The 27,258-nt window shown below is 38.1% G+C and overlaps 1 protein-coding gene and 1 non-coding gene across 4 annotated transcripts; both read left to right on the forward strand.

Moving 5' to 3' along the window:
* The first annotated feature begins 379 nt into the window (after positions 1-379).
* MRPS31 (mitochondrial ribosomal protein S31) lies at positions 380-25,805 on the forward strand. 3 transcript variants are annotated; one of them, XM_005900256.3, is made up of 7 exons: positions 385-589; positions 3,977-4,261; positions 8,168-8,323; positions 9,041-9,181; positions 11,981-12,060; positions 15,606-15,749; positions 25,508-25,805. In XM_005900256.3, the coding sequence occupies exons 1-7, from the start codon at positions 465-467 to the stop codon at positions 25,732-25,734; spliced, it is 1,158 nt and encodes a 385-aa protein (XP_005900318.2). In that variant the 5' UTR covers positions 385-464; the 3' UTR covers positions 25,735-25,805. The 3 variants fall into 3 exon arrangements, with proteins under 3 accessions (XP_070236479.1, XP_005900318.2, XP_070236478.1); XM_070380377.1 differs by having other exon boundaries at positions 386-589; positions 18,210-25,649; XM_070380378.1 differs by lacking the exon at positions 3,977-4,261 and having other exon boundaries at positions 380-589.
* LOC138990300 (small nucleolar RNA SNORA71) lies at positions 12,086-12,217 on the forward strand. The gene has a single exon (XR_011466413.1). It is a non-coding gene; the product is annotated as a small nucleolar RNA SNORA71 (small nucleolar RNA).
* Positions 25,806-27,258: the final 1,453 nt, after the last annotated feature.

Consider the following 27,258-nt stretch of genomic DNA (forward strand, 5'->3'; position numbering starts at 1 on the left):
CTTGGCTTTTTAACCTCCTTGGCGGCCATGGATCATTTTGAGAATACTATGATGAACGCTGCGACCGTTCATCACCGAGAGTCGAGCTCTTGTCCCCAAGACTCCGCACCCTGGGGTCAGTTCTGCGCTTCATCGGCACCATCTGCACTTCCTCCACTCTCAGCTGGGATAGCTTCCTCCACTCTCAGCTGGGAGATCAGGGTCCCCCCACCCTCTGCGCCACACCCTCGCTGACCTCAGTTGACTCCACCTCTAGGACCGAAATCTCTGGGGTGTGGAGTCGCCTGGGGGCAGCGGCTAGGCTGCGGGCGAATCCGGAACAAATTACTCGCCCCTTGTTGTCCGCCGGAACGCTAAGGGAGAGGAGCGCGCCGGGCCGGGGAACGGAAGCGGGAGCCGGGGGGGCGTGTTTAGTAGAGAACGCTTCATCCGCCGTTGTTCCTAGTGTTGTTCGCTTCTCGGAGATGTTCCCGAGGGTCTCGGCGGTCCTCCCTTTTCGCCCCCTTTCCCGGCTCCCTCTGTGCTCCGCAGGCCCGGAGGCATCGGCGGCCACCGTTGTGCCCCTCGCTTCTCCGCATGGAACTGTCAGGTACCGCGTTTCCGCGCTGGTGGGCCCGCAGGTCTCCAGGCACCCTCTGTCCCGGCTCCGGCACATTGAAGTTTAATTTTTCTCCGGCGTCCTGGGGTCCGTGTTATGACCCGCGAGAGCTTAGAAGCTGCCGCTCTAACTCTGAGCAAGGGAAAATCCCAGAAAGATAAGGTGACTTGCCCAAGGTCATAGCGTGCGTGGGGAACAGCTCCGGTCACAGGCCTGGGCCGCTGCCCTGTGCTCTGCCTACCACCTACCGCCCCTCATCTCTCTTCCCGCTTCTCCCCTCATTTTATCCAGGTTCCACAAAGCTAAATTCTTTTGTTTTATGTGCTTTTTTAAAAAAATCTCCCAAGACTGTGATGGTCTTATTCTTACCTTCATTATTGAAAGCGCTGATCTTTATGTCAGCACTGGGGTTATGCCCCGAATACAGTCCTGCCATCGCAAAGCTTAGAGTTCCACCAAGTAGGCAGTTAAAGTATAGTGGAGTAACCGCTGAGATAATGTGAGTTGCGCAGAATACGGCAGAATTCGTCGAACAGGTAATAACTGGATGAGCAGAGACGCCTGACCGTTGTAGGAGAGGTTCAGGGTGTCCTTTCTGCAAAGAAGTCTGGTAAAATCTGAAGGGGTCCCGAGGGTTTGAGTTAGCCAGGAAAAAAAAAGATTTGCAGCATCAATTCAGTTTAGTCGCTCAGTCATGACCGACTCTTTGCGACCCCATGAACCGCAGCACGCCAGGCCTCCCTGTCCATCACCAACTCCCGGAGTCCACCCAAACTCATGTCCATCGAGTTGGTGATGCCATCCAACCATCTCATCCTGTGTCTCCTCCTGCCTTCAGTCTTTCGCAGCATCAGGGTCTTTTCCAGTGAGTCAGTTCCTTGCATCAGGTGGCCAAAAATACTGGAGTTTCAGCTTCAGCATCAGTCCTTCCTATAAATATTCAGGACTGACTTCCTTTAGGATGGATTGGTTTCATCTCCTTGCAATCCAAAGGACTCTGAACAGCCTTCACCAGCACCACAGTTCAAAAGCATCAATTCTTTGGTGCTCAACTTTCTTTTATAGTCCAACTCTCACATCCATACATGACTACAAGAAAGTTAGGTCGGGCTAGAGTTTTATTATTTTAGTGTTATGCAATTACTATTAAAATACTAGTTATTATTTGTTTAGTGTTATACATACATGATTTTCCTGGAATAATATAGATTACTTTCAGTAGGGCTAGAGCAGTGTTGGAAGAAAACATTGAAGCACAGGTTATATGTGAGATTCAGTCTCCTGATTGTCACCTTTCTGTTATGATACCTTTAGTGTTAATTTGACTTTCACATGTGAAATCGTAATTAGCGTTTTCCTGAATTCATTGGTACCACATGTTGAGTATTGCGGCTCTTGTGTACTGATTATAAGGATACTGATTATGCAGTTGGTTTCATTCTGATTTTTAAGTATTTCGATGTGTTAGTCTCTGACAATTTTATGAACAGATCAAAGAGTTTCTTTCAGCATTTTTGGAAAAAGCCATTTTCTCTTTCATTAAAGGATTTCATAAAAGTTTCATTAAAGGGTTTCATAAAGGGCTTTCCCGATGGCTCAGCAGTAAGAAATTCGCCTGCAGTGCAGAAGACACAAGAGAATTGGGTTCAATCCCTGGGTTGGGAAGATCTTCTGGAGGAGGGTTTGGCAACCCACTCCAGTATTCTTGCCTGGAGAATCGCAAAGAGTTGAACACGACTGAAGTGACTGAGCAGGCACACAGTAAGCTACCACTTACTAGCTGTGAGAACTTGAGGTACTGTTTAACCCATTGTCTTATGCTGTGTCTTGAGATCAATGGCACCAAGTCTTGATTAAATGCAGATCCTTGGGCCTGATTCCAGACTTACCAACTGAGAATGTCAGGAATCCATGTTTTAAATAAGTTCCCTTTTTGATTCATATAACTTCTAGAGGTTAAGAACCACTCATTTAACCTATTTGGGCAGCAGTTTCTTCTATAATGTGGAAGAATATAATAATACACCCTGTCCTGTAAGATTGTAAGGATTAAATGACGTAGTAACATGGCTACTCGGATGTGGTCCTGACAGGCAGCATCAGCCTTACTTGGGAACCTGTTAGAAATGCAGACTGCAAGTCCCTCCCCAAATCTGCTGAATCAGAATCGCTGGTAGAACCAAAGAATCTGTGTTTCAGTAAGTCCTCTAGCTAGTTATTAAAGTTTGTGAAAGTGTTCTAGCCTGTTAGCTTCATGAAAGTAGGGACCTTGAGATTCTTATTTACTAATGTATCATCAGTGCCTAAAATAGTGCCCAGCACAGAGTAGATAGTCACTATATTTAATCATGACTTTCATAGGTTATACCCTGTTACCAAGACGAGCACATTCACTAGTTTTTAAGGTGCTTCAATATTAACTATATTAAAAGGTTCTTAATGCCACAAAATATAAAACTAGACATTTGGGTTCCTTAGACATTTGGGAAATCTTTTTCTGCATGAGATTGAAATAGATGGGATCGTTTGTGGTGTTCTTTTTCATAAATGAGTCTATAAAGAAGAAAGCAGAATGGCAACTCTAGCCAGTAAATATTCTTTTTTTTCTGTCCCATTTTAGTTTACAAAGAGTGAGTGATTGGTTAAATGACATTGGTAGCTCAAGTGAGAAAGTCGAAAAGATTAGAATCACAGCCAGGACTTTTTTTTTTTTTAAGAAAGTAACCTTTGTTATTGATAGAAGTTTCTTTATTTCATATTGTTTAATTGTGAGATACTCTTATGTCATGTTAAGAACAAGAACTAGGCAGTCTGTTAGTTTTGGGTTTAAGAATAATACATAGAAGTTTATTAACCGTGTCAGTGTTTTGCAAAGTTTTTAGTGTTGTGGAACACATAGACAGTGATATTGTATTAATACCAAACCTTGAGGTAAGTGGAAGGAGGCAACAGACAGGCACTCCAGGAGCTGCTGGCCCCGAACAGCCTTTGCTGGGCTCAGGTGGGCAGCATCTCAGCACACCTGTAACTTATTTTTGCTCACCAGTGTGTCTTAGGCCTTAGTGAGCTCTGAGCTACATGGCCCTGGGTAAGTTACATCTCTGGTTTCCAGTTTCCTTATCTGCAAAATGGGGATAATACCTACCTTATGGAGTTGATGTGGGTATGAGAAAATATACATAAAATGTTGCACAAAACTAGGCACACAGTATGTGTTCAAGAAATGTTAAGTGCTGTTCTTACGGTTGCTAACAACAGGAATAAGCAAAAGGGAAGGGTTTGAACTGAAAGAAGTTTAAATCCATTGAAGCAATGTTTTGAGCCCTGGCTCTGTTATTTTGCATTATATTTCCTTTTTTTTTTCTTTAATCTTTTCAGGACAAAATGTAATATCCAAAGATATTTTGGCACTAACAGCGTGATCTATAGCAAGAAAGATGATAAGTCTGTTCCAGCCTGTGAAATTTCCAAAGAAACGGAGAACCAAGGGAGTATAAAGGAGAATAAGAAAAAAGACTTGGTAAATATTATTAAGGGCATGAAAGTTGAATTAAGCACAGTAAATGTACAAACAACAAAGCCACCCAATAGAGGACAACTTAAAAGTTTGGAAGCTGCAATTGGCAGACTTCAAAAATCTCCAGAAGATGCCCCCCAAAAGAGGTAAATTGAATTGCAATTTGAATTTTTTTAAGTAATTTTGGAAACTCCAGTAAACTTTTTCTTTCAGAAAAAAAAAATTTTTTTTAATTAGAGTACATTGGAGGTATGGAATTAATGAAGACTAAAAATTAGTTTGTAAACACAGAGACTAATAATTAAATGAGTAATACTGTTATTCTTCTATATTTAAGTGGATATCTGTATAGAGTCTAGAGAGAGGAAAAGAATAGTGATCTAATTGAGAATTCCACATTCTTTTACATATTTATCAGTTGTTAACCACATTTAATTGCTTTAAGCTGTTTATTAACAAATTATTTACATCCTGATTTGAAGGTAGCTTTGTATCTCTGAAAGACTTCTTTATTTGAAATTTCATTAAAAAATTCCACCTAGTGTAAAATTTTGGCATGTTAATTACACCTGTTTTATATGACTTCCTTTGACCAGTAATTCCAGGGCTCTCAGCTTATGTGGTTTCTTAAAAGTATTATTAATTCCTTGTGCTTGTTAAAAGAGTATAATTTACTGAATCTAAGTACAATCATGATATTTTAGCATTTTGTTGTAGTTTCTATGTCAAGATTTTGTTTTAGTTATATATAAGTATATAAATAATGATTGTACCAACGACATCATCAGTAATAAGAAATGTGGCTTTAAGATCCCTGTCACTTAGCAGAATAAACAGATAATACAGATTTCTGTACTCAGTGACTTAACGCTTTTTAATTAGTTTTTATTACAGTTGCTTTTCAATGTTGTATTAGTTTCCGCTGTACAGGAAAATAAATCAGCCATACATATACCTATATCCACTCCCTTTTGGACTTCCTTCCCATTCAGTTTAATTCATTAAAACTTAACATTTTAATGGAATTGTTTGATTTCTATATTGTATCAAAACTACCACTTAAAGGCATAACTAGGTAGAGAGTAAGCTAATATTAGATAATATTCAAACACACATTTTAAAATATTTATGAAGAATGAGGTTTTTTCCCCAGTTTCCAGACCTGTTTATGATCCCTTTTGCTTTTTTATTATAATTTAGTTAACTGTTAATGAAGTGGTTCAGATGTGTTGATTGCTTTGCAGAGATTCAGTAAGTGAAAAGTGAAAGTGAAGGTCTCTCAGTCGTGTCCGACTCTTTGCGACCCCACGGGCCATACAGTCCCTGGAATTCTCCACGCCAGAATACTGGAGTGGGTAGCCTTTGCCTTCATCCAGGGGATCTTCCCGACCCAGGGATCTAACCCAGGTCTCCCGCATTGCAGGCTAATTCTTTACCAGCTGAGCCACAAGGGAAGCCCAAGAATACTGGCGTGGGTAGCCTATCCCTTCTCCAGCGGATCTTCCCGACCCAGGAATAAAACTGGGGTCTCCTGCATTGCAGGTGGATTCTTTACCAACTGAGCTAAGAGGGAAGAGATTCAGTAAAGGTAATTTTTAAAATTGCTTTCCAATTAGGTATGAATGAGACAAGCATTAAAGCCTAGGAGAATTCTGTACTCAGACTGCTTTGTGTTGTAAGGGATTCCAGATGCACAAATCCACTGGTTTGTCTGGTGGCTCAGAATCTGCCTGCCAGTGCAGGAGACTCAGGTTTGATCCCTGGATCAGGAAGGATCCCCTGGAGGAGGAAATGGCAACCCACTCCAGTTACCTTGCCTGGAAAATCCCATGGACAGAGGAGCCTGGCAGGCTACAGTCCATGGGGTTGCAAAGAGTCAGACACGACTGAGCGAGTAACATAGACAGATGCACAGAAGTAGGTTAATCATTGTCTGATTCATGATGCACTGTCATTGCTTCGTGCATGGCCTGCTTTTAGTTTTTTTATTTGTATTATGTATTGAAACCTATGCACATTTATATAGATACCATGGATGTGTAACTATTGCCCCCAAAGTTAGCAGCATAAAACAACCAGTTTTTAATGCTCATGAATTCTGTGGGTCAGCAGTGTGGATGGAGCACAATGAAGAAGGTTAAAATCTCCACCCCGCAATGTCTGGCCTCAGCTGGAAGACTCGGAAAGTTCAGGAGCTGGAACCGTCTGTGGGTTTGCTCACTCTGGTCTGGCAGTTGATACTGGCTGTTAGCCAATACCTTAGCCAGAACTGTTACAGAAACACCTGTGTGTGGCCTGGGCTCCCTCACTGCATGGTGCCTGGACGGCATCTTCACCTTCCCATCAGTAACCTTCTGTCCTGAGGCAGCCACTGTTGTGATTTTTTTTTTCCACCTTAATTTGGGGAGTGTCCGGAGAGAAAACAAGCCCCTAGGAATTGTGTAGTTTTTATGACCTAGCCTTCGACACTCACTCTCATTCCTGTTCCATACTGATTTTTGAAGGCTTCGTGCTTTCTATCACAGCAGCTGCTGGAGAACCATCTTCACAAAGATACAGTGACATAGAAAGGAATATATGTTAAAGCTGTGAACTACCTTGACTTAGTAGTTCACAGTCGCTGACAGACATGGCTGATATTTCCCTGAGGTACTCTGGGGTGCCTTGGGGCACAGTTTGGGAACCAAGATCCAGGTCTGTATTGAGGTCCCTGTGAGAGGCCCTGGAACCACATCTTTTAAATTTCTTAGAATTCCTGTTGTCTGAAAGGTACTCGAAGGCACTGTCTAAAATCTTTCTAACATCTTAGGTTTTTACAGTCATGTCCACAGCTTTGGATCCAAATATATCATGAAACCTAATAAGACCCCTGGTGGGCACAGTGGTAACCAAAATTTCTAGCTCCTACTTTAATTAATATCCTCTTAACCAACCAACTACCTGCTCCGATTTCAGCTACCTATTCTTTAAGGTCCCCTTTCTTTCAGTTTCTGGTAACATTGATTTACATACAACTCTCACTCACAGCTTCCTTGAGGGTCTCTTTGAGGCCAAGCTTCAGGGATTTGGGAACCTCAGTTTTCATGTTACGCATCATTTCCTGAGATAGAAAGCCAAGTAAAGTAAAACAGTAATTTGGATCCCACTAATTGAGATGGTCCTATGATGAAGTTTTGATAATTAACCATATCTTGCCGTTCTTGTGTCATCTATACCTTCACGCTCTTTCCATCTCCCACTTGATGATTTATGATCCCCCCTCTCCCTGGGTAAAATTTACGTACATTAAAGTATACAGATTTTAGCGGCAGGATACTGACAAATTGATGTGCGTGTGGAACCCCCACACTTTTCCAAGATGCAGAGCATTCCCCAGCTTCACCTTCCCCATTGGTAACCTTCTGTCCTGAGGCAGCTGCTGTTCTGATTTTTTTTTCCCACCTTAATTTGGCCTCTTGATATAAGTAGAATCATGCAAGATACACTTTTCTTTAATCCAGCTTCTTCCATTCATTTTCATACATGTGACGTGAGCTGAGTACTGTTTGTTGCATGGATATGTATCACAGTTTATCTGTTCTGGTGATAGTGCTTTGGGTTGTTTCCAGTTTGGGGAGATTTTGATTAAAGCTCATATAAACAGGTTTCACAGCTTTTATATTTGCTTGCAGTCTGTATTGTTTTTTGAAATAAAATGGCATCTAATTTAAAAATCCACAAATTTATCCTTTTTGAGGCTGATCCCTCATCCCTCCACCTCCATATATTGTTCTGAGTTAGTATTGTGCTGCATTAAGGATCCATTAACTTGAACTTTCAGCATTGTAACACTTATTATAAAACTGATACCTCATATTTAAGAATTCTTTTTTTTTTTAAGTTTATTGAAGTGTAGTTGATTTACAATATTGTGTTAAGAATCCTTGATTTTGTTAGGAATTGAATGGTGCTTTTCGAATGACAAGAAGTGTTTTACCCAGGAAATCAAATTTGACTTTCCACTGAAGTCATGCCTCTGTCTCTCATTTGTTTTCCATGTTCTCTTTCTGAAGCAAGTCCCTGAGCCCGGAGTTGGTGGCGGCTGCGACTGCAGTTGCTGACTCTCTCCCTTTTGACAAGCAGACCACCAAGTCGGAGCTGCTCAGGCAGCTCCGGCAGCACGAGGAAGACTCGAAGGCTCAGAAGGATGGAGAGAAACCCAAAATTAGGTTAGTGAGTCAGATAGCCGTGCCAGTGGCGCAGATACCTCCAAGAGGCTGGCTTCACTCAGTGCATGCCGAGCAGTATACGTAATATATCCATTTGTATATAAAGTATGCCTCGTAAATATTAGCAGTTTGATTTCTGTTATAACTCAAATGTTAATAAGGAAGATCACAGTTTTACAAGACCAGTGGAATGGTTAAAACTTCTTTTGAGACGTTACATAATTCTTGTCCCTGAAAAAGAAGTGGTACATTCAGTAATGTTATTAAAAATAATAAGTAACAGAATAAGAATTTCTCTGAGAAGATTTTTTTTGTTAAATAATGTGCTGATTTTAGGCACAATGTGATCACTCATTTTATTTGTATTTGAACAAACGTAATGCAGCAAATAAAAATGGCTACATTTCAACTTTAATACAGCTTTTTAATTTAGGTGATAGGGATACAGATACTGATTGTATTTCCCCTTCTCTGGATATGTGACAGTTTCTCACGAGTGACACCTTTAATCATGTTTTGAATGAACTTTTTTGAATAGCACTTTTAAAAGAGCAGCAGCGATCTTAGTGGTCTGTGGTATTGATAGACAACATATAGTCTTTTATTTAGACATAACTTTTCTGTTCATTATTAGTATATAGAAGTGAAATAAAAATTATATGAATCTCATGTTTCAGAAAGTTCATTACTCTTCCATAGCCCTTTCTCTTTTCTCAGTTTCAGTAACATCATATCAGATATGAAAGTTGCCAGATCCTCCACAGCGAGAGCTAGCACACGACCCGTGCACCAGATTCAGTTTGACGAAGGGGCCGATGATTTTGTTGACCGAGAGGAGGCCGCTGATCTGAGAAAACGGTACTCAGGCTCTGCACTGTATTTGATTTGATTTGTTGAACTGTCGATTGACTCTGTTGCCGTGTATATTCTTGCTGTTGGGTATCTGAACGTCACAGATACATTTACATCTGTCTCCATAGTCTCTGCTTCCCATCTCCTAGAAAGGAAAAGGTGTACTGGCTTTAGCAGCCTTCCATTTTCTATCTTGTAAGTCGAAATGGGCCCCGCCTCACATTTGCCCTGGTTAGCGGTCTCCTGATTTAGAGTAAGTGGAGCTGACCAAACTCTGAACACACGAATGTTTTGTGAGAAGCATTATTTTTCATTCTGATGTTGCATGTTCATGTAGCCTTTACCTTTCTCTAGAATCATCTTTCTTCACACCTCAGAGAAAGGACCCACCATCAAAAAAAGGAAGATCCACTATAATACCTTTAAGTGGTAGCTTATTTGTGGCAGTCTCAATTTGGTAATTTGTAGTTCTTGAAGATGCTAAGCCATGTCTTACATAGTTATTTTATAGTAGAAAGCTGCCTGTGTTTACGCAAAGTTTGTGCTTTTTCTCCTTGAAGCCTATGAAGTGATAGTTGGGGAGAGAAAGCCAAATATTTAGCATGGTCTGACAAACACTAACTGAACTTTATAGCAGCATGTGCTTAAAATTGGAGGGTTTTCTGTGTGTTGCTTATTCCATGGATTTTGTTCTACGTATAATCTCAGGAACCTGAGTTAGTGCCTTCTGGGTATTAAATTATTATTATTATTTTTTGGGGGGGTATTACTAATTTATACAAGAGGATTGGAAAAGATGGTCAGCAGTTAATAAAGGAAGTTCAGAGGTTATAGTGACTTTGGAAGATTATTTGAATTAAAGTAATTTGTATATCTATGACATTGAACAAAGTAGAATGTGTCACTTGGAATTTAACTTAAGATTCCCCCAATAATGACCTATATGGGGATAAAATCTGAAAAAGAGTGGCTATATTTATTTGTATAACTGACTGACTTTGCTGTACAGCAAAAACTAACACAGCATTGTAAATCAACTATACTTGAGTAAAAAAAAAATTCCACAAAACACCCTAGAAAACTTCACAAAGAGCTTCTCCCAAAATATTTAACTGTAGTCATCTTTAAATCAGTCTTCGAGTCAGTCTTCTCTGAAATGATTCCATACAACTACATCAGAATGCTATATCATAGGTTGATTTTTAATGATTTGAGCTGTCATCAAAAATTAGAAGGCAACAAGGCAGAAGCTAAAAGAGTAGGGAAGGGGTTTATGTGCTTATAATGCCTGCATTAAAAAGCTGCTTACAGGACTCTAGAATAAGGGGAAGCAATGATGAGATACCAGATTGTTCACCTGCTCTGACTTGGAGCAATCTAGACAACCCAGGCCCAACTGATTCCTTCCATTAGAGGTGGAAAAGTGTGAATCCCAAGTGCTGGCTTTGAAGCCACGCTGGCCTGCACCGTGCATCTGACTAATTCCGGGACTGGCCATCTTTCATGGTCCTGTCGGTCTGTTTGCCTACCTGTGACATGCTGAATGTGAAGCCCTAGGGCATGGCTCAAATGGTAAAGAATCTGCCTGCAAGGCAGGAGACTCAGGTTAGATCCCTGGGTCCAGAAGATCTCCTGGAGGAGGGAATGGCTACCCAGCCCAGTATTCTTGCCTGGAGAATCCCACGGACAGAGGACCCTGGCGGGCTACATACAGTCCATGGAGTCCCAAACAGTCAGACACGACTGAGCTACTAACACTTTCACTTATCTAATTTTAACATGATATTTTACATTTTTTCAGTTAGTTTAATTTAGTAGAAAAAAGTAATTTGATCCAGAGAAGAATTCAGTTATTTTAAAAGCTAACCTTCCAGTTTATAACTTAGTGTTTAATCTGCCAGGAAATTTTTTCAAATAAGTATGTGAATTGATGCATAAAGCAGTTGATTAAAACGTACAAGGAAAAGTTACCTATTAACTCTGTGACATTAATTTTGAGTTAATTAAATAGTGTTGTAAATAAAGTTAATCATAATTTTAAAATTACAGAACGATCACTTTGCGAATGGCGATGTTTTGATTTTTCTATACAGTCTTTTATAATTATAATTTGTAATTAAGAAGCATGCAGTGTTTTCTACCCTTAAAGGAAAACAAATGTGGACTTTAACAATTTCTAACTTAGCATATTTTGATGTCTTTCCACAACATCAGATTTTCTAAAACCTTAATATGCAATGGATCAAATAAAAATTATAGCAAATTAAGCTGATCTTTGCAATTAAGTATTTTGAAACTTAAATTGTTGTAACTGCTTTGCTGTATTGTGATGCAAAAATTCAGGTGAATTTGTTCCTATTTTTAATTGTCAGTCCTAAAGACATGTGCTGTGCTATGCTAAGTCACTTCAGTCGTGTCTGACTGTGCGACCCCATAGATGGCAGCCCACCAGGCTTCCCCGTTCCTGGGATTCTCCAGGCAAGAACACTGGAGTGGGTTGCCATTTCCTTCTCCAATGCATGAAAGTGAAAAGAGAAAGTGAAGTCGCTCAGTCGTGTCCGACTCTTCGAGACCCCATGGACTGCAGCCTACCAGGCTCTTCCGTCCATGGGATTTTCCAGGCAAGAGTACTGGAGTGGGGTGCCATTGCCTTCAAATGTCTGGTGTGGGTCAGTGGAATTAATTTTAATTTTTTTTTTTACTTTCAATTTTTATATTGACTTTCATATAAAAGTGTCCTCTCATAAACAATTTTTGTTGACCATGTATAAAAATATTCATTAAAATATTTTTTTTCTTTTTCAGTTTTAGGAAAAATATATTCAAGGGGAAGAGACTTAATATTTTTGAGCTTAAGCCAGTTACTGAAGAGGCACCTGAAACAGGTTTGTTAGGAAAATAAGACTGTTCTCCTGCATGGAAAGTAATTGTGGGCTGCCTGTGCCCTGGTCATTGATACTGGAGGGAGAGGAGTTGCTGAAAGATCTTTCCCAATGTTTGAAGAGCCTAGCCATCCATTCCAAACCCTGGAGTTTTCACACACTAGCAAAAAAAGTAACACTATTTCTCAGGCATGGAAACCTTCTATCTTTGAAAAATGTCCTACTTTGATTGCATAATAATCAAGTATTTTGATATTCTGTCCTGTCATTGACCATTCATACTCATGTTCAGTCTTGTCTGACTCTTTGTGACTCCATGGACTGTAGCCCTGCCAGGTTCTTCTGATCATGGGATTTTTCAGGCAAGAATACTGGAGTAGGTTGCCATTTCCTCCTCCAGGGGATTGTCCCAACCCAGGGATCATACCCCCATGTCCTGCATTGCAGTGGATTCTGTACTCACTGAGCCATCAGGGAAGCCTTGTCTACCTGGATCTTGCTTATTCATGTAGTTGTTAACATGCTTGTGTTGGTCAGGTTTCCCCTTTGAAATGTTGCAGCCCCATGGGACACAGGAGGTAAGTACTGTCTGCTTCAGGGATCCAGATCTATAGAGTGGCTGCTAACCTGGGTTAAAATGTTAATGATCAACTATTACACTATTTGCAACACACCTCTGTGTTGTTAGATAAAGAAAAATTGTAATGTCTGCCTTCTTACTATCTAGAAGAGGAGATGTCATTTATAGATGCTAACTTGTAGAAATGCTTTAGAGATTATTTAGGAGATGGGAAGGAGAGCATTCAGGAAATGTATTTGGTGGACTTGTAGTGTTTTTTCTTAACACACTTAGTCGGTTAGTTTTTGTTCTCTTTCCTCTTTTGGCAAGAAGTCAAATTACTTAGTCACCATTTTAATCCTAATTAAAAAAAAAACTAAGAGTGTCCTCTTGCTTGACATTAAATTTGTTTTACTGATAAAGTAAGTGAAGGAACTCCATACAAATGATCTATTCTTATAAGTGACTTTCATTTCTAAACATTGTAAGTTAGCTTTTTGAACCTTGGTAGAAATAATTTTAGTTCTGATATTTAAGTTCCTAGGCCATCTTCCAGTGGCTCTATCAGTTATAAAAACATCTGATTTTCCCACTATTCAATGAATCTCTTGACATTAGTGGCTAGGTCTCATTGATTTTTGTATACTGAATAGCCCCTAGCCAAGTGGCTTACAAATAATAGCAATCTGTTATCTTAAATCTTTTTTTTTTTTTGACAAATTAAGCTATAAATAAATACCATGGAGAAAAGGCATTAATTCAGTCACTGTTTGTTCATTTAAACTGAAAATGAAACTAGGTGACCAACCCCCTTCTTGTATTGTGACAGCTGCATTCTGTCACAGATGATTGATGAAAAGGAAGTGCAAAAGCACAGACATGGAGAATGGATCACCTCTCCCCTGTTGAGGTGGCAACTCTTTTTTTGGCTACACTGCACTAGCAGGATCTTAGTTCCCCGACTAGACTAGGGATTGAACCGGGTCTCCCAAGGTGAATCTTAACCGCCGGACCTCCAGAGAATAACAAAGTGGCAACTCTTAAGCTTGCCTCCTAAAGGGAATTTGTTGACAGGGTAGCTACTATTGTCTGCCTAATGAACAACCAGAAGAAGCACATGGATTCTTGAAGGAGCCAGCTTGCTTTTAAAATTTAAGATGAGCTGGCCCAGAGGTACTGAAAATATATGTATTTTCTAAAATAATATTAAGTGATTATGCTCTATAAAGGAAAGTAATGCACAGATTTATATAAATGTACTCTATTGAAGGCATTTTAATAAGCTCTGCTTGCATGAATCTGAAGCAAGTCTTTTGTTCCCAATTAAGTTCAAGCATAGCAACAATGTGCACACTTACATTTAGTGTTTTTCCACTGCTGTTTCCCTACCATGTGTTGATAAAAATAATGCCTGACATGTTGTTGGCATTCATTAATTATTTTTTGACTGACTGAATGAGTTCTTCCATCCCATGGTTCCCAGGTTTCGCTCCCTGCTAAGTTCTTACCACTGCTGCAAAGGGTGGTGTCTTAGACCCAACTGCTTATCCTGGAGTAACCTAGAGCTGAGAGGCAATTTAGCCTCATGGAAAGAGTTTTGATGTTGTGTAGATCTTGATTATTAAAATTAAGATTCTGCCTTACTAACCTCTCGGAGTCTCCCTTTTCCCACTTATGAAATGTGGGTAATACATACATCTCAAGGATTAAATGAGATAATATAATTAAAATGTCAAGTATGTTTGGATGGACTTCCTACGTGGCTCAGTGGTAAAGAATCCACCTGCTGATGCAGGAGACTCAGGAGACACAGGTTCAATCCCTGGATCAGGAAAATCCCCTGGAGAAGGAAATGACAACCCACTCCAGTATTCCTGCCTGGGAAATCCCATGGACAGAGGAGCCTGGTGGGCTACCGTCCAGAGGGTCACAAAAGAGTCGGACACTACTTAGCGGCTAAACAACAGTGCCTGGAACACAGTGGACGTTCAGTAAATAGTTTCGACTCTTAATGATGATTATGGAAAAAACATAAGTTGATCAGTGTCCACTGAACAAATTTAAAAGTAACCATGATAATTAAATTATTTTCTGTTATGATTACTCTAACTGTGGCTAATTAGCCTAGCTGCTGGAGTCTTCTCCTTATCAGATGTACAAGACCAACATACTTCATATTAGTGGTCAGTGTGGGGTCAGGCATAGTCATACATGAACTTCCATGTACAGATCTATGTATGGATCCTTTTGAGTAAATAGGAGTAAAATGATGGTGTGATAGGTGTATTCTTAACTTCTTAAGAAACTGCCAAACTCTTTTACAAAGCGGTTGTACCATTTTACATTTCCACCAGCAACAATTGGTGAGAGTATGACTCGTTCTTCAAAGATGTCTTGAATTTCCAAAGGAAATAAATGATTGAAATGTGATATGGTGATCATAATAAGCTAACATTATATTACCTTACTCAGAGTTGGTTGTGAGGATTAAATGGACTAATATATAAAAAGCATTTAGCACAGAGTAAATGCCCAGTATACATTAATGGTATTATCATTGCCATTGTTATTGTAGTTTAGTTTATATTACCTTAATTTAGTTTACTTATCTTGACAGACTAAAAATAAACAGTCTAGAGTTTAAAGATCAAAATCACATGTTGTATAAAAGTTTTCACATTCGTCAAAAGGATCCTTGAACAAATGGACGTTTCTTTTCTCCTTTTCAGTAGAGGGGACTGTGAGACTAGGCGTTAATTACCTAGCATTGTAGTAAAAACAAAAGTTGAGGCTTGCAGTCATTGTGGTTGTAGTCTTTATATATAGTTTTTGTTTCCATTTTAGCTATCAGTGACCTTTCGTTATATACTGTTTAATTATGAGTTTCAAGATCTGAAAATATATTGCCAGTTTAGAGGTGATGATAACGTTTTTTAAAGAAAGATAATTACATAGAATAGTGCATATTTCAAACATCTTCATTCTACAGAGGCAGCACCTTCTCTTTGGGATGTAGAATTTGCTAAGCAGTTAGCTGCAGTCACTGAACAGCCCTTTCAGAATGGTTTTGAAGAGATGATCCAGTGGACAAAAGAGGGGAAATTGTGGGAGTTCCCAATTAACAATGAAGCAGGTAAGTCTTAACATCAGAGGTTTATAAAACTCTGATTGAGATTAATCTGATAGATGTTCAGTTGTAAGTTCTGGATATTTACCTGAATTTCAAAACTTAGTGTAGACATCTTTGTGATGTCCTAAAAGAAATCTGATGGTGTTTTTAAGAATACTAAGATTTCACTTAATTCTGATTGTTCGATAAGAAGGTAAAGTTATATGGCAGAAATGACATCATTAATTTCTATGACATCCCGGTGTTGAAAACTGCAAATGACAGTTTTGTGCTTGCTAAGCAGGAGATAACCTGGTAAATCTTCTAATACATTAAATACTGGGTAAGGTCATCCTTCAGTTTGGGGCAATGTTACAACTCTTTAAGTCATACACTAGTATCTTTTATTTGAAACCGTTGCTTTAACCAGGCACATGTTTCTTGTATTCAAAACCTCTCAAAGCAAGTATGTTTGGAGACTTTGAACTTCCTGGGAACTCTGGCTGCATACCTAGATACTTGGAGCTGGTAATAAACTATTATCTACTTTCCTGGAGATCTCTCTGGAGGTGTTACCTCTTCCGCAGTCAAAAGGAAAACAGTATTAACTATGCTATTTATTTTTTATGGCACCCATGATAATCATCAGCCAAACATGCCATTGAATATTTATAGGTGTATTTTCAGTTAGAAGAGATTCATTTACTTTTATGGTAAGATTAGCTAGAAATTGCAAACACCTCAGGAAGACTTAAGAAAAAGTAGTCCATATTTTAACCTTTGTAATATTCTGCACTGTAATATTTTAATTTTTGATAACCTTTCATTTGTTTGGATAAGTGGAGTAGAGTTTAAATAGTCTTATATTTACATATAGTAGTATTTTATATAGGAAAACTTTAGGAACTTAAACATCCTTTAGCAAATTCTTAATATTTTAAATATTTGTATGATATATTCAATAATATAGAAATCTGTGTTTCATCTATTACATAATGTACATTCTGGAAGGTATCAGGGTAAGGTAAAAAAACAAAACCCAAATCCACAGACTTGTTTGTATAAACCTGAATACAGATTCCAACTCTGTCAGTTATTAGCCATTTGCCTCTGAGGTAATAATTTAACCTCCTGAGCTTTAGTTTCCTCATCTGTAAATTAAAGAAACCTCATTGGAAGAATGTATGAATTAAATCAGATAAGTTAGTGAGTTGCTCACTACAGTTCTTGGCATATAATACTTAGAAATAAATGTTAGTTCCTTTCCCCTCTTGTATGTGATCATAGAATTTTAAAGTAGCAAAAAAAAAAAAAAAACCCAAAACTAAGAAATACAATCTATGATGTTAAGGGAAGACTTTGTTCCATATTTGTTGAAGCTTGGGTGTTCCAGGTCCTCATGGTGACAGACATGTTTTAAAACCCATTATTGAGGTAGAATATGCGACTTGACTTAAGAGAAACAGCGAACCGTGGTGGTTAGAGTTCAAGTGCCTGAGTGAGGCTTAATCTCTCCCAGCCTCAGGTCCTCCGTCTTATAAAATGATAGAAATAGTAATAGGACTCATTTTATGGGATTCTTCTGAAAAACAAGTGAGTTTATACAAGTCACCATCATCATCCCTGTTTGTACAACAATGATATTGTGAGGGGATTTGCTATTATAAGTATTTTCTCTTCTATAACATTTTTAAATCTCAAAATATTCACAAGGATATTGTGTATTTTCTAGGTACCACCAAATAGGATCGTAGGAAAGCATGACTTGGTGGTACATTGTCATCAGCAGTGAAACATTTCAGTTCATCAAAATCTTGTGTGTTCAGATGCTAAAGAATTTAGCTTAGATTTGGCCTGGTTTTCAAGAAAGTGTGATTTCTGCAAAAGGGAAAAAAAAACCCAAGCATGTTTTCTGGTCAGGTTGGGGAGATAAATGTGACAAGTGTCCATATACACTGTACACATTATTGATGCTTTGGGGTCAGAAAGGGAGGTATCTCATTTCCAGCTCCTGAAGGCAATTGTTATCTGAGTGAAAAACAGGAAGGGGACTGTGGAAACTTTCTCACTTTGATCACCCGCCTCAACACATACTTAGGATCTTCTCAGTACGTTAATAAGAGGACTGGCCTTAGAACCTGGAGTCTTAGCCCTTTAGAAACGTTCTTTCATGTTTCTTATACTTCGGATTTAAGAGTAATGAAATATCATGCTCTCTCTCCTAATAATTAGTTTCATGAAGATTTACTTCAATACTTTTGGAAAAAGATTCCCTCCGCCCCCAAAGAAAAAACAGGCTTACCATGTCAGGTTGGGAACACAATGCTGAAAGCATCTTAAAGGCATGTCCTGTGTTTACAATTTACTTCCCAGTGTTGTGTCTTTCTGTTACATTAAAAAAAAAAAAATTCTGTTGTTTGTTTTGCCACTTAAAATGTAAAAATTGACTTTCCAATTTGATGGGTTTTTTTTTTTTTTTGCCAGTTAAGACCTGGCTTGTCCCTTCTGATGTGCTTTTCCAGTGCAGAGATGTATAAGAACCATTGCTGCTGCTGCCAAGTCGCTTCAGTCGTGTCCGACTCTGTGCGACCCCATAGACGGCAGCCCACCAGGCTCCCCCGTCCCTGGGAGTCTCCAGGCAAGAACACTGGAGTGGGTTGCCATTTCCTTCTCCAATGCATGAAAGTGAAAGGTGAAAGTGAAGTCGATCAGTCACGTCCAACTCTTAGCGACCCCATGGACTGCAGCCTACCAGGCTCCTCTGTCCATGGGATTTTCCAGGCAAGAGTACTGGAGTGGGGTGCCATTGCCTTCTCTGTATAAGAACGGTTAGGTGGAATTATTCCCAGTAGATTTTGCAATAAGATCACTTTTATTTTAGCTTTGGCTTTATCTAAATTTAATCCCATTTTTATCATTATCCAGTTAACAAGAGTCGTGCTCTTGAATATTCATCAGCCATGTATATACCACCAAATTACAAGTGTCTTTGAAATGCCCTCCAAGAGTAATTCTCAGTTTGGAGGCTTCAGTGGGCAAAAAAGCTCAGTCATGGATGTCAGTCATGCTTTTATTTTTCAGTTGGTTTAAATTTGTTCACTTATAGCATGCCATCCTTTGCCAGGGTGTCTGGAATGAATGCTATGACATGAGCTAGCAAGAATAGTTTAAAAAGCTCAGAATTACCATAAAACTCAGTGGTTGTTATGTGGGAGGGTATAGTGTGGAGAAAATTGGGGCAAATATAAAGATGATTAGGTCTGTGTTGTCTGAAACAATCTGCTGGTTGTTTCAGATGGTGGCCAGTGAACAAGAGCTGCAGAGTACTGCCAGGAAAAGAAATAACAGTTTTGACAAAATAGAAGTGAAAACAAGTCAAAGTGAAAGTGAATTTGCTTCAGTGCTGTAATATACTCTTTGTCAAATTGGTCGTTGCTATTAGCTGGATTTTACCTTTTATTTGCTGTACTGTATTTTTAGCTGTAGTCAGTAATATTAACACATTATTGACCAGGGGATTTTTGCAGAAACTAATGCCTGTGGCGTTAATACGTCTCCAGTCAATAATGTGTTAAATGGCGTTCACTAATATTTAAAGCAGAATTAGACACAGATTTAACCTATGTTGCTTTAGTTGATTGTACACCACTGGGGTTTCCTTCTTGTCTTTAATTTTCCACTCTTATTTTTTCCTTACTATATTTTGTTTCTTTTGCTTATTAAAAAGTACTTTAAGCTATAGAAATGAATGTATGAAAGTTTACTCACAAAAACGTAATACAGAAGAATAAAGAATAAACTTTACCCCTCAGTTCTCTTCCCTTTTCCTGAAGCAACCGTTGCCAGTAGTTTGATGTATGTCCCCACATCCACCTTAAATGATAGTCTCACATTTATCTGTTGTTCTGGTCTAAATGGGGCCGTATGATATATATAGTGTCCTGTAGCTTTTAAATTTTATTTATTTTTATTTAGCAGTATGTCTTAAGCATTTCCTTGTCAGTACATAGAGATCAACTTTATTTTAATAGTTCTATAAAATGGGAACTATTTATGTATTTTGTACTATGCCATTGCATGAATGACTGAAATTTATTTTTACCATTTTCCTATTGATGAATAGAGCTTTAGTGAATCCTGTTATACATATCCTTCTGTCCATGTCTGAGTACGTTAATTCAAGGGTCAAACAATAGGCATATTTTAAATTGCAATAAATATGAACACATTCTCTTCTAATAAGATAGCCAATCGATCCTCCAGCTGGTGAGGATGACTCCACCGTTGGTGGGAGTGGGGAGGAATGATTCACTAATCAGCATACAGACTTTCACTTAATTCCCCTGCTTATCAATTAAATGATTCATACCTCTTTTTGTTTTAGTTTCTCCAAAAAATAAAACTGCCCATCTTCTTTGGGAGATGGATGGTGTAGTTATCTAGAGGTACAGGTAGAAGATGGATCATGGGAGATCTAATTATCCCCTAAACCAGTTTTAATTAGTCTTCTGTTTTTTGTCCCTCATCCCCATTCCTAATTTCAGTGGTATATGATGTCACTAATTTCCAAAGCCTTTGACGTCTGTTTGCTTCTTAATTTGGTTTTAGCATTTTTCAACTCAGCTGAGTCAGTTACTACTTATCTGTCCACTTTCCTTCTAACATTTTGGTGATAACTCCTGTTACAGTTTCATTTTCTGTTCTGTTTATCTTTGAACTTTTAAACTTTTTATTCCTTTTACTGCCATTTAGTAGGTGTTAAAAGGGAGCAGAGATTTTAAAAATCATGGTTCAATCTACATTTTAACTAGAAGTCCTTGTTGCTTATCTTTTAACTGTTCAGAGTGCCTTTAACCAACAAAGATTTTAATTTGGATGTACATCTGTTAGCTTTTTCCCGTTTAATCTATCTGGAACTTAGTTTTGTATATAGTATCCCTTCTTTATCGCTTTCTCTCTTTTTTTTCTTTGTTTTATACTTCCCAGTACTACTTGGCTTTCTTCACTCATTGACTCATTCAGGAAGGATCTGTTCATTATACCTTCTAAGTTAAAAAGATGATTGATTTATCATCTAGAGAAAGAGTAATAAGATAAGATCACCTATGCCCTTAGATGCTTTTCCCCCTAATAGAGCATGTCATAATTTCTGTACTTGTCTAACTCATTATGACTTTATGTCAGAGATAGTTGGTCTGTTAATGATTTAATAAATTAATTATTGATCTTATATTAGCACAGCTATTTTAAAAATAGTTTCTCTTGCACAATTTTCTGTCTTAAGTCTTATATCTTAAGTACATCTAAGGAGACTAATAACCATAAACATTCAATCCAGGAGTCACCCTCAGATTTTTGAGAACAATTATTACCTTGATTTATTATGTTTCCAATGCTACAGACCTTATTTTTTAGCCCTAACATACTCTGTTCCAAATGTTATTGAACATTGAAACCTGCCTTGTTTTTCATATTACATTAGCCATATTGGTATTTTTTTCTTTAAAAGAATATTGTCATGTGGAACTGGAAGCAGTACTTGATAATATGGAAAAGATCTTTAGCAGAGTGAGACTTTTTTTCATTTTTACCTCATATTGCATTTTCCCTATTCCTATCCCCAGGTGTATATGCCTTAAAAACAAAAGTAAAGATGGAACAACATGATTGCCTGGTGAAGTAAACTATTGATAACCGTAGAGAATTCTCAATGGGATTCAAGGAAAGATTTTTTTAAAACAATAATTTGTCTGTAAAAATACACATGAATTTAGGAAAAGGGCTAGAAGGATATACACCATAAAAGTGATTAGTCTTGGAAGTAATTGGCCTTGAAAAATGTGAATAGGAACTTTGGAGGGTTATGGGATAGAGAACAACTTCCATTTAAAATATCCCTGCATGTCTCTTTTCCTGTATTTCATCGAATACAACATACTTTTGTTTTTCAAAGTTTTAAATATCTCTGAAGCTTACTTCTTACTATGCTAGTCGGGCTGCAGTGAAGAGATAGCTGTCACTGCCTGTGGATATGCGTCTACATTTGCACTGGGAGCATCAGAAGAGGCCATAGTGGAGCCCTTAAGAAATGCTGCATCACACATGTTCTTAAAATGAGGTTGGAAAGCATGGCCACTGACAACCCAGAGTTGAAAAGCCAATTCAGAAGAGTTGGATTCTGAATGTGAAGAAGTCTTGTGTGTTAGTTGCTCAGTCACATCCAATTCTTTGCAACCTGTTAAGACTGTAGCCCACTGGCGTCCTCTGTCCATGGAATTCTCCAGGCAAAAATACTGGAGTGGGTTGCCATTCCCTTCTCCAGGGGATCTTCCTGACCCAGGGGTTGAACCCATGTCTCCTGCATTGCAGGCAGATTCTTTACTGTCTGAGCCACCAGGGGAGCCTGAAGAAGTCTTAGGAAAACCTTAACCAATTCTTTTTTTTTTTTTTTACCAATTCTGTTTTTGCTACATAACAAACCACTCCAAACTTAGTAAAACAACAGCTAAGTAATAACTGCTCATGAGCTTATGGGTTTTCTGGTTGGCTTGGGTAGGTGCCTGGGGTTGGATCAGTCTAGATTGGTTTGTCTCACATGTCTAGCTGAGGTTGGCTGTTGTCAGGGGAGGCAATAAGGGGGTTTTATGTCACTCATCATTCATGGGCTAGGCTGGGCTTGTTCACCTAGCTGTAGAAGAGTTCCTAAAACAATAGTAAAGGCTTTTCAGGCCTTTGCATTGACTTTGATAATGTCCCATTGACCAGGCAGGTCACCTGGCCAACCTCGAATTTAAGGGTTGGAGCAACAGGCTGTATCTACCTCTTTATGGAAAGAAGGACAAAGGCACATTGCAAAGGGTTATATATACAAGCATAGTAGTAGTGTGTGGCCATTTAGCAGTCTAAGCCTTGATTTGTTTATTGTGTGTTTTAGTTTTTATAAAAGTGATGACTAGATCTTTAAATGTTCAAATAAAATTTTAAAAATCTCTTTCAATAAGTGGAAGATAATTCTAACTGATGAGATAGCATTTTTAAACTGTTTTGAGTTAATTATGGGTTCATATGCAGTTGTAAGAAATGGTAAATATTCCATATACTCTGTGCCCATTTTCCCCTAGTAGTTATGTCACGTACAAGCACAGGACGGCATACAGCCGGGCAGGCAGCATCCATAGTGTTCCAGCCATGTTCACATGTCACCATTTCACATGTACTCTATTGGCGCGTGTGTTTGTGTGTTCTGTGTAGTTGTACCGTATATGTAGGTTCGTGTGACCATCACCACAGTCAGGATGCAGACCAGTTCTGTCACCTCCAGGATCTCTCTTAGGCCGTTTTATAGCCACATTTCACTCACCTCCCACTGCCTCCCCTTCTTAGTCTCTGATCCCTGGCAATCACCAAATCCATTTTCCATTTCTCTCATTTTTTCCATACAAATGGAATCACATAGTGTGTAACCTTTTTTCCGGGTGCCCCCTTAGGATAATTCATTCTCTGGAGATTTATCCAAGTTGTTACATGTGTCAGTAGGGGTTTTTTTGCTATTGTTTTTATTGCTGAGTAATATTCCGTGGTTCGAATGTACCTTATTGTTTAACCGTTCAACTGATAAGAGACATCTGGGTTGTTTCCAGTTTTTGCCTGTTAACAATAAAGGTGCTATAAATATTCATGTACAGGTTTCTGTATGAATACAAATTTCCATTTTCCTGGGATAACTACCGAGGGGTGCAATTGCTGGGTTGTATGGTAGTTAAATATTACTTTTTAAAGAACCTTTCAAGTTCTTTTCAGAGTGGCTATGGCATATTATATATATAGTTTAGACCATTATCCGTTCTTTGTTAATTTGAAGTGTGAAGCTTTGATTCTTTTTCTTTCTGGTCAGTGATACCCAGTTCTCCTGGCACCATTCATCGAAAAGACTATCCTTTCTCCATGGAATCATCTATGCATCTTAAAGTTGGCATATTCGTGTGGATCCATGTTAGTCTGTTACGGCTTCCATAACAAAATATCACAGACCGGGTACCTTAAACAGCAGAGTAGACTTTCGCATAGTCTGCAGGCTGGAAGTCCAAGACCCAGGTGTTGGCGGTGTTAGTTTCTCTAGAGGGCTCTCTCCTTGGCTAGCACATGGCCACCTTTTCATTCAGTTGTGTTTTTTTATCACACATTATTTATATTAATTTCCAACTGTTTGAAGATTTTCCTGCTGTTTTCCTGTTACTGATTTCTGTGTTGATTCCTTTATTATCAGAGAAGATACTGTGTATTATTTCAGTTATTTTAAACATGTTGACGTTTGTTTTGCGACCCAGGGTATGGTTAAACTAGGTGAGCGTTCCATGGTTGCTTGAAAAGAATTTGTGTTCTGCAGTAGTTTGGAGTGTTCTGTAGATGTCAGTGTAATCCTGTTGGTTAATATTTGGTTCTTCTGTGTCTTTTCTAATTTTCTACTTGGCTGTTTTATCAGTTGCTGACAGTGGGATAGTAAAACTGTAATTGTGGATTTTTCTATTTCTATGTTTCTATCAGTTTTTCTTTCATGTATTTAGAAACTTTTGTTTGGTGAATGCATAATTCAGGTTGCTATCTTCTTAGTGGGCTAATCCCTTTATTATGTAATATTCCTCTTTCTGATATTTGCTCTGGAGTCTGCTTTATCTGATGTTCATGTAGCCACTCATGCATTCCTTTTTAAAAATTAATGTTAGCAAGATATGTCCTCCTCCATACTTTGAACACCTGTGTTACAGGTGTTTGAAGTGCGTTTCTTGTCTACAGCATGTAGTTGGATCATGTTTTTCTTTTGATTGGTATAGGCCATTTACATTTAAGTAGTTATTGATTTGTTAGGATTTAAGTCTCATTTTGTTATTTGTTTTTGTTTTTGTTTTTCATTTTTCTGTTTCTCACTCCTCTGTTTTTTCTTGTCTTTCTGTGAGTTGCTTGAATATATCTTAAGAGTCCATTTTATTTTATGTGTTTTTTAGTGTAGTTTGTATAGTTTTCTTAGTGGTTTCTTTAGATATTAAAATATCCATTAGTAATAATTACTGCTCCATTTTGAATATTTGTAAAATGCTAAGCAGTGTAAAAGAGTTTTACAGGCTTTCTGTCTATTTAATCTTTAATCTTTACAAAAACCCCATGAAGAAGGTGCTGTTCTAATACTCATTTTGTGCCTGAGGAAACTGATGTTCAGAGAAGTTAATTTGCCCAGTCACATAGTTGTTAAATTGGTGAGCAAACCTCTGTCTGACTCTAATGTTCATGCCTTTAACTGTAATACTACCTCATTAATGTTAGTTTTATAGTATAGTGGGGGTTTTTGGATTAATTTATTTATTTTAATTGGAGGCTAATTACTTTACAATATTGTGGTGGTTTTTGCCATACATTGACATGAATCAGCCATGGGTGCACATGTGTCCCCCTGTCCCAAACCACCCCCCCCCACCCTCCCCACCCCATCCCTCTGGGTGGTCCCAGGGCACCAGCTTTGAGTGCCCTGTTTCATGCATCGAACTTGGACTGGTCATCTGTTTCACATATGATAATATACATGTTTCAATGCTATTCTCTCAAATCATCCCACCCTCACCTTCTCTCGCACAGTCCATAAGTCTATTCTTTATATCTGTGTCTCTTTTGCTGTCTCGCATATGGGATCATCATTACCATCTTTCTAAATCCCATATGTATGTGTTAATGTACTGTATTGGTGTAGGTTTTACATTCAAAATTGTAATGTATTTTGTCTCATTTCCTAGGTTTTGATGATGGTTCAGAATTTCATGAACATATATTTCTGGATAAATATCTGGAGGGTTTTCCAAAACAAGGACCAATTCGCCACTTCATGGAGCTGGTGACCTGTGGCCTTTCCAAAAATCCATATCTGAGTGTTAAACAGAAGGTTGAACATATAGAGTGGTTTAGAAATTATTTTAATGAAAAACAGGACATTCTAAAAGAAAGTGGCATAAACTTTAGTTGAAGACCATGGAAATTTTTCTTTCAAGCTGTTGGAGATTCATATTATAACTAAATAAAATAATTTTACTAGAAGTTTTAATATACTGTGTTCATTATTGTATCTGATTTGAATGATATAAATACTAAATAACTTAAAAGTATATATGGTAGTAATTGAAAAATATTCCTGCATGGAAAAAAAAATCACCAGCTTTTATGGATTCAACTAGTAATTCTAAACAGAATATCTTAGAATTAGTAATAAGACAACTTTCTCTAACCTTTTTCTTTTCATGCAGTAAGCATACTTCTTTGAAATATAATTACCATATATCTGATGTCATCAGAGGGCTATAACAGTTGAGAGGATTTACAAACTTACATGCATGGACTATATATAAATATGCAGTTTCTATATTTGCGTATTTGTGCTCAGTTGTGTCTGATTCTTTGCAACCCCACAGACTGTAGCTCACCAAATTCCTCTCTCCATAGAATTTTTCAGGCAAGAATACTGGAGCAGGTTGCCATTTCCTACTCCAGGGGATCTTTCCAACCCAGGGATTGAACCTGCGTCTCTTGCATCTCCTGCATTGGCAGGCAGATTTGTTACCCTTGAGCCATAGGGGAAGCCCAATATTTGCACATACACATATTTTTTTTACCTAAGTCTGAATCACTGTAGTGAAGTAACCTTGCAGAAACAAAGGACTTATACTAATTGCTTCTAGTATTTTGGGTCATCATACCAATATTAGAACTAATTTCTATTATGGTACATAGCAGTGCGATTCAAGTTCATACAAGTGACAGGATTGAGGATTCTTAAAAAAAAAAACCCTCAAAATAAGAACTTAGTTGACAGTGGAGTGGTCTCAGACTAGTGGTGTTTCAGGCCCTTGCACAAGCACACAAAAATTGAATGTGAAGGAACTCACCATAAACCCATTCTTCAAATGACAAAATACATAAGAAAGCACCATGAATTTGTACCAACATAAACAACAGAATCAGACTCATAAAGCCTTCAAATATTGGGCTTATATTCAGAATCTAAAATATGTCTAACTTAGAATGAAGTATAGAGCAGGAGACTATAAAAGTGACTAAACATATTTGAGAGTTTAGTGAAGGGTTTTAACAATAAACCCTGGAAAATAGATCTAAAGAAATTTGCTACATGCAGCAGAGAGAAAAATATGAAAGAGATAAAGACAAATATAAGATAGTAACACTTGTACAATCAGATGTTAAGGAGAGAAAAGAAGGAATGGGCCAGTTTTCTTTGGATAAAGAGAAATGATAATAACTATAGAAGAAATAGGATCTCTATTTTTAAAATCTTCCCAGAAAGAAAACTATAAGCTCAGACCATTTCAAGAGTTAAAAATATTCAGAAGGCAAATAACCCTAACCTTATACATACAAATTATCCCAAAGCATATAAAAAAAGGGAATCAATTCCAACTCAATTTCAGGAGATTAGAATAACAAACATGAATCTCAATCATGAATACGTTTGAAAAATCCAAAATAGCAAGCAAAT

This window comes from Bos mutus, chromosome 12, assembly GCF_027580195.1.
Source record: "Bos mutus isolate GX-2022 chromosome 12, NWIPB_WYAK_1.1, whole genome shotgun sequence".
Taxonomy (NCBI): Eukaryota; Metazoa; Chordata; class Mammalia; order Artiodactyla; family Bovidae; genus Bos; species Bos mutus.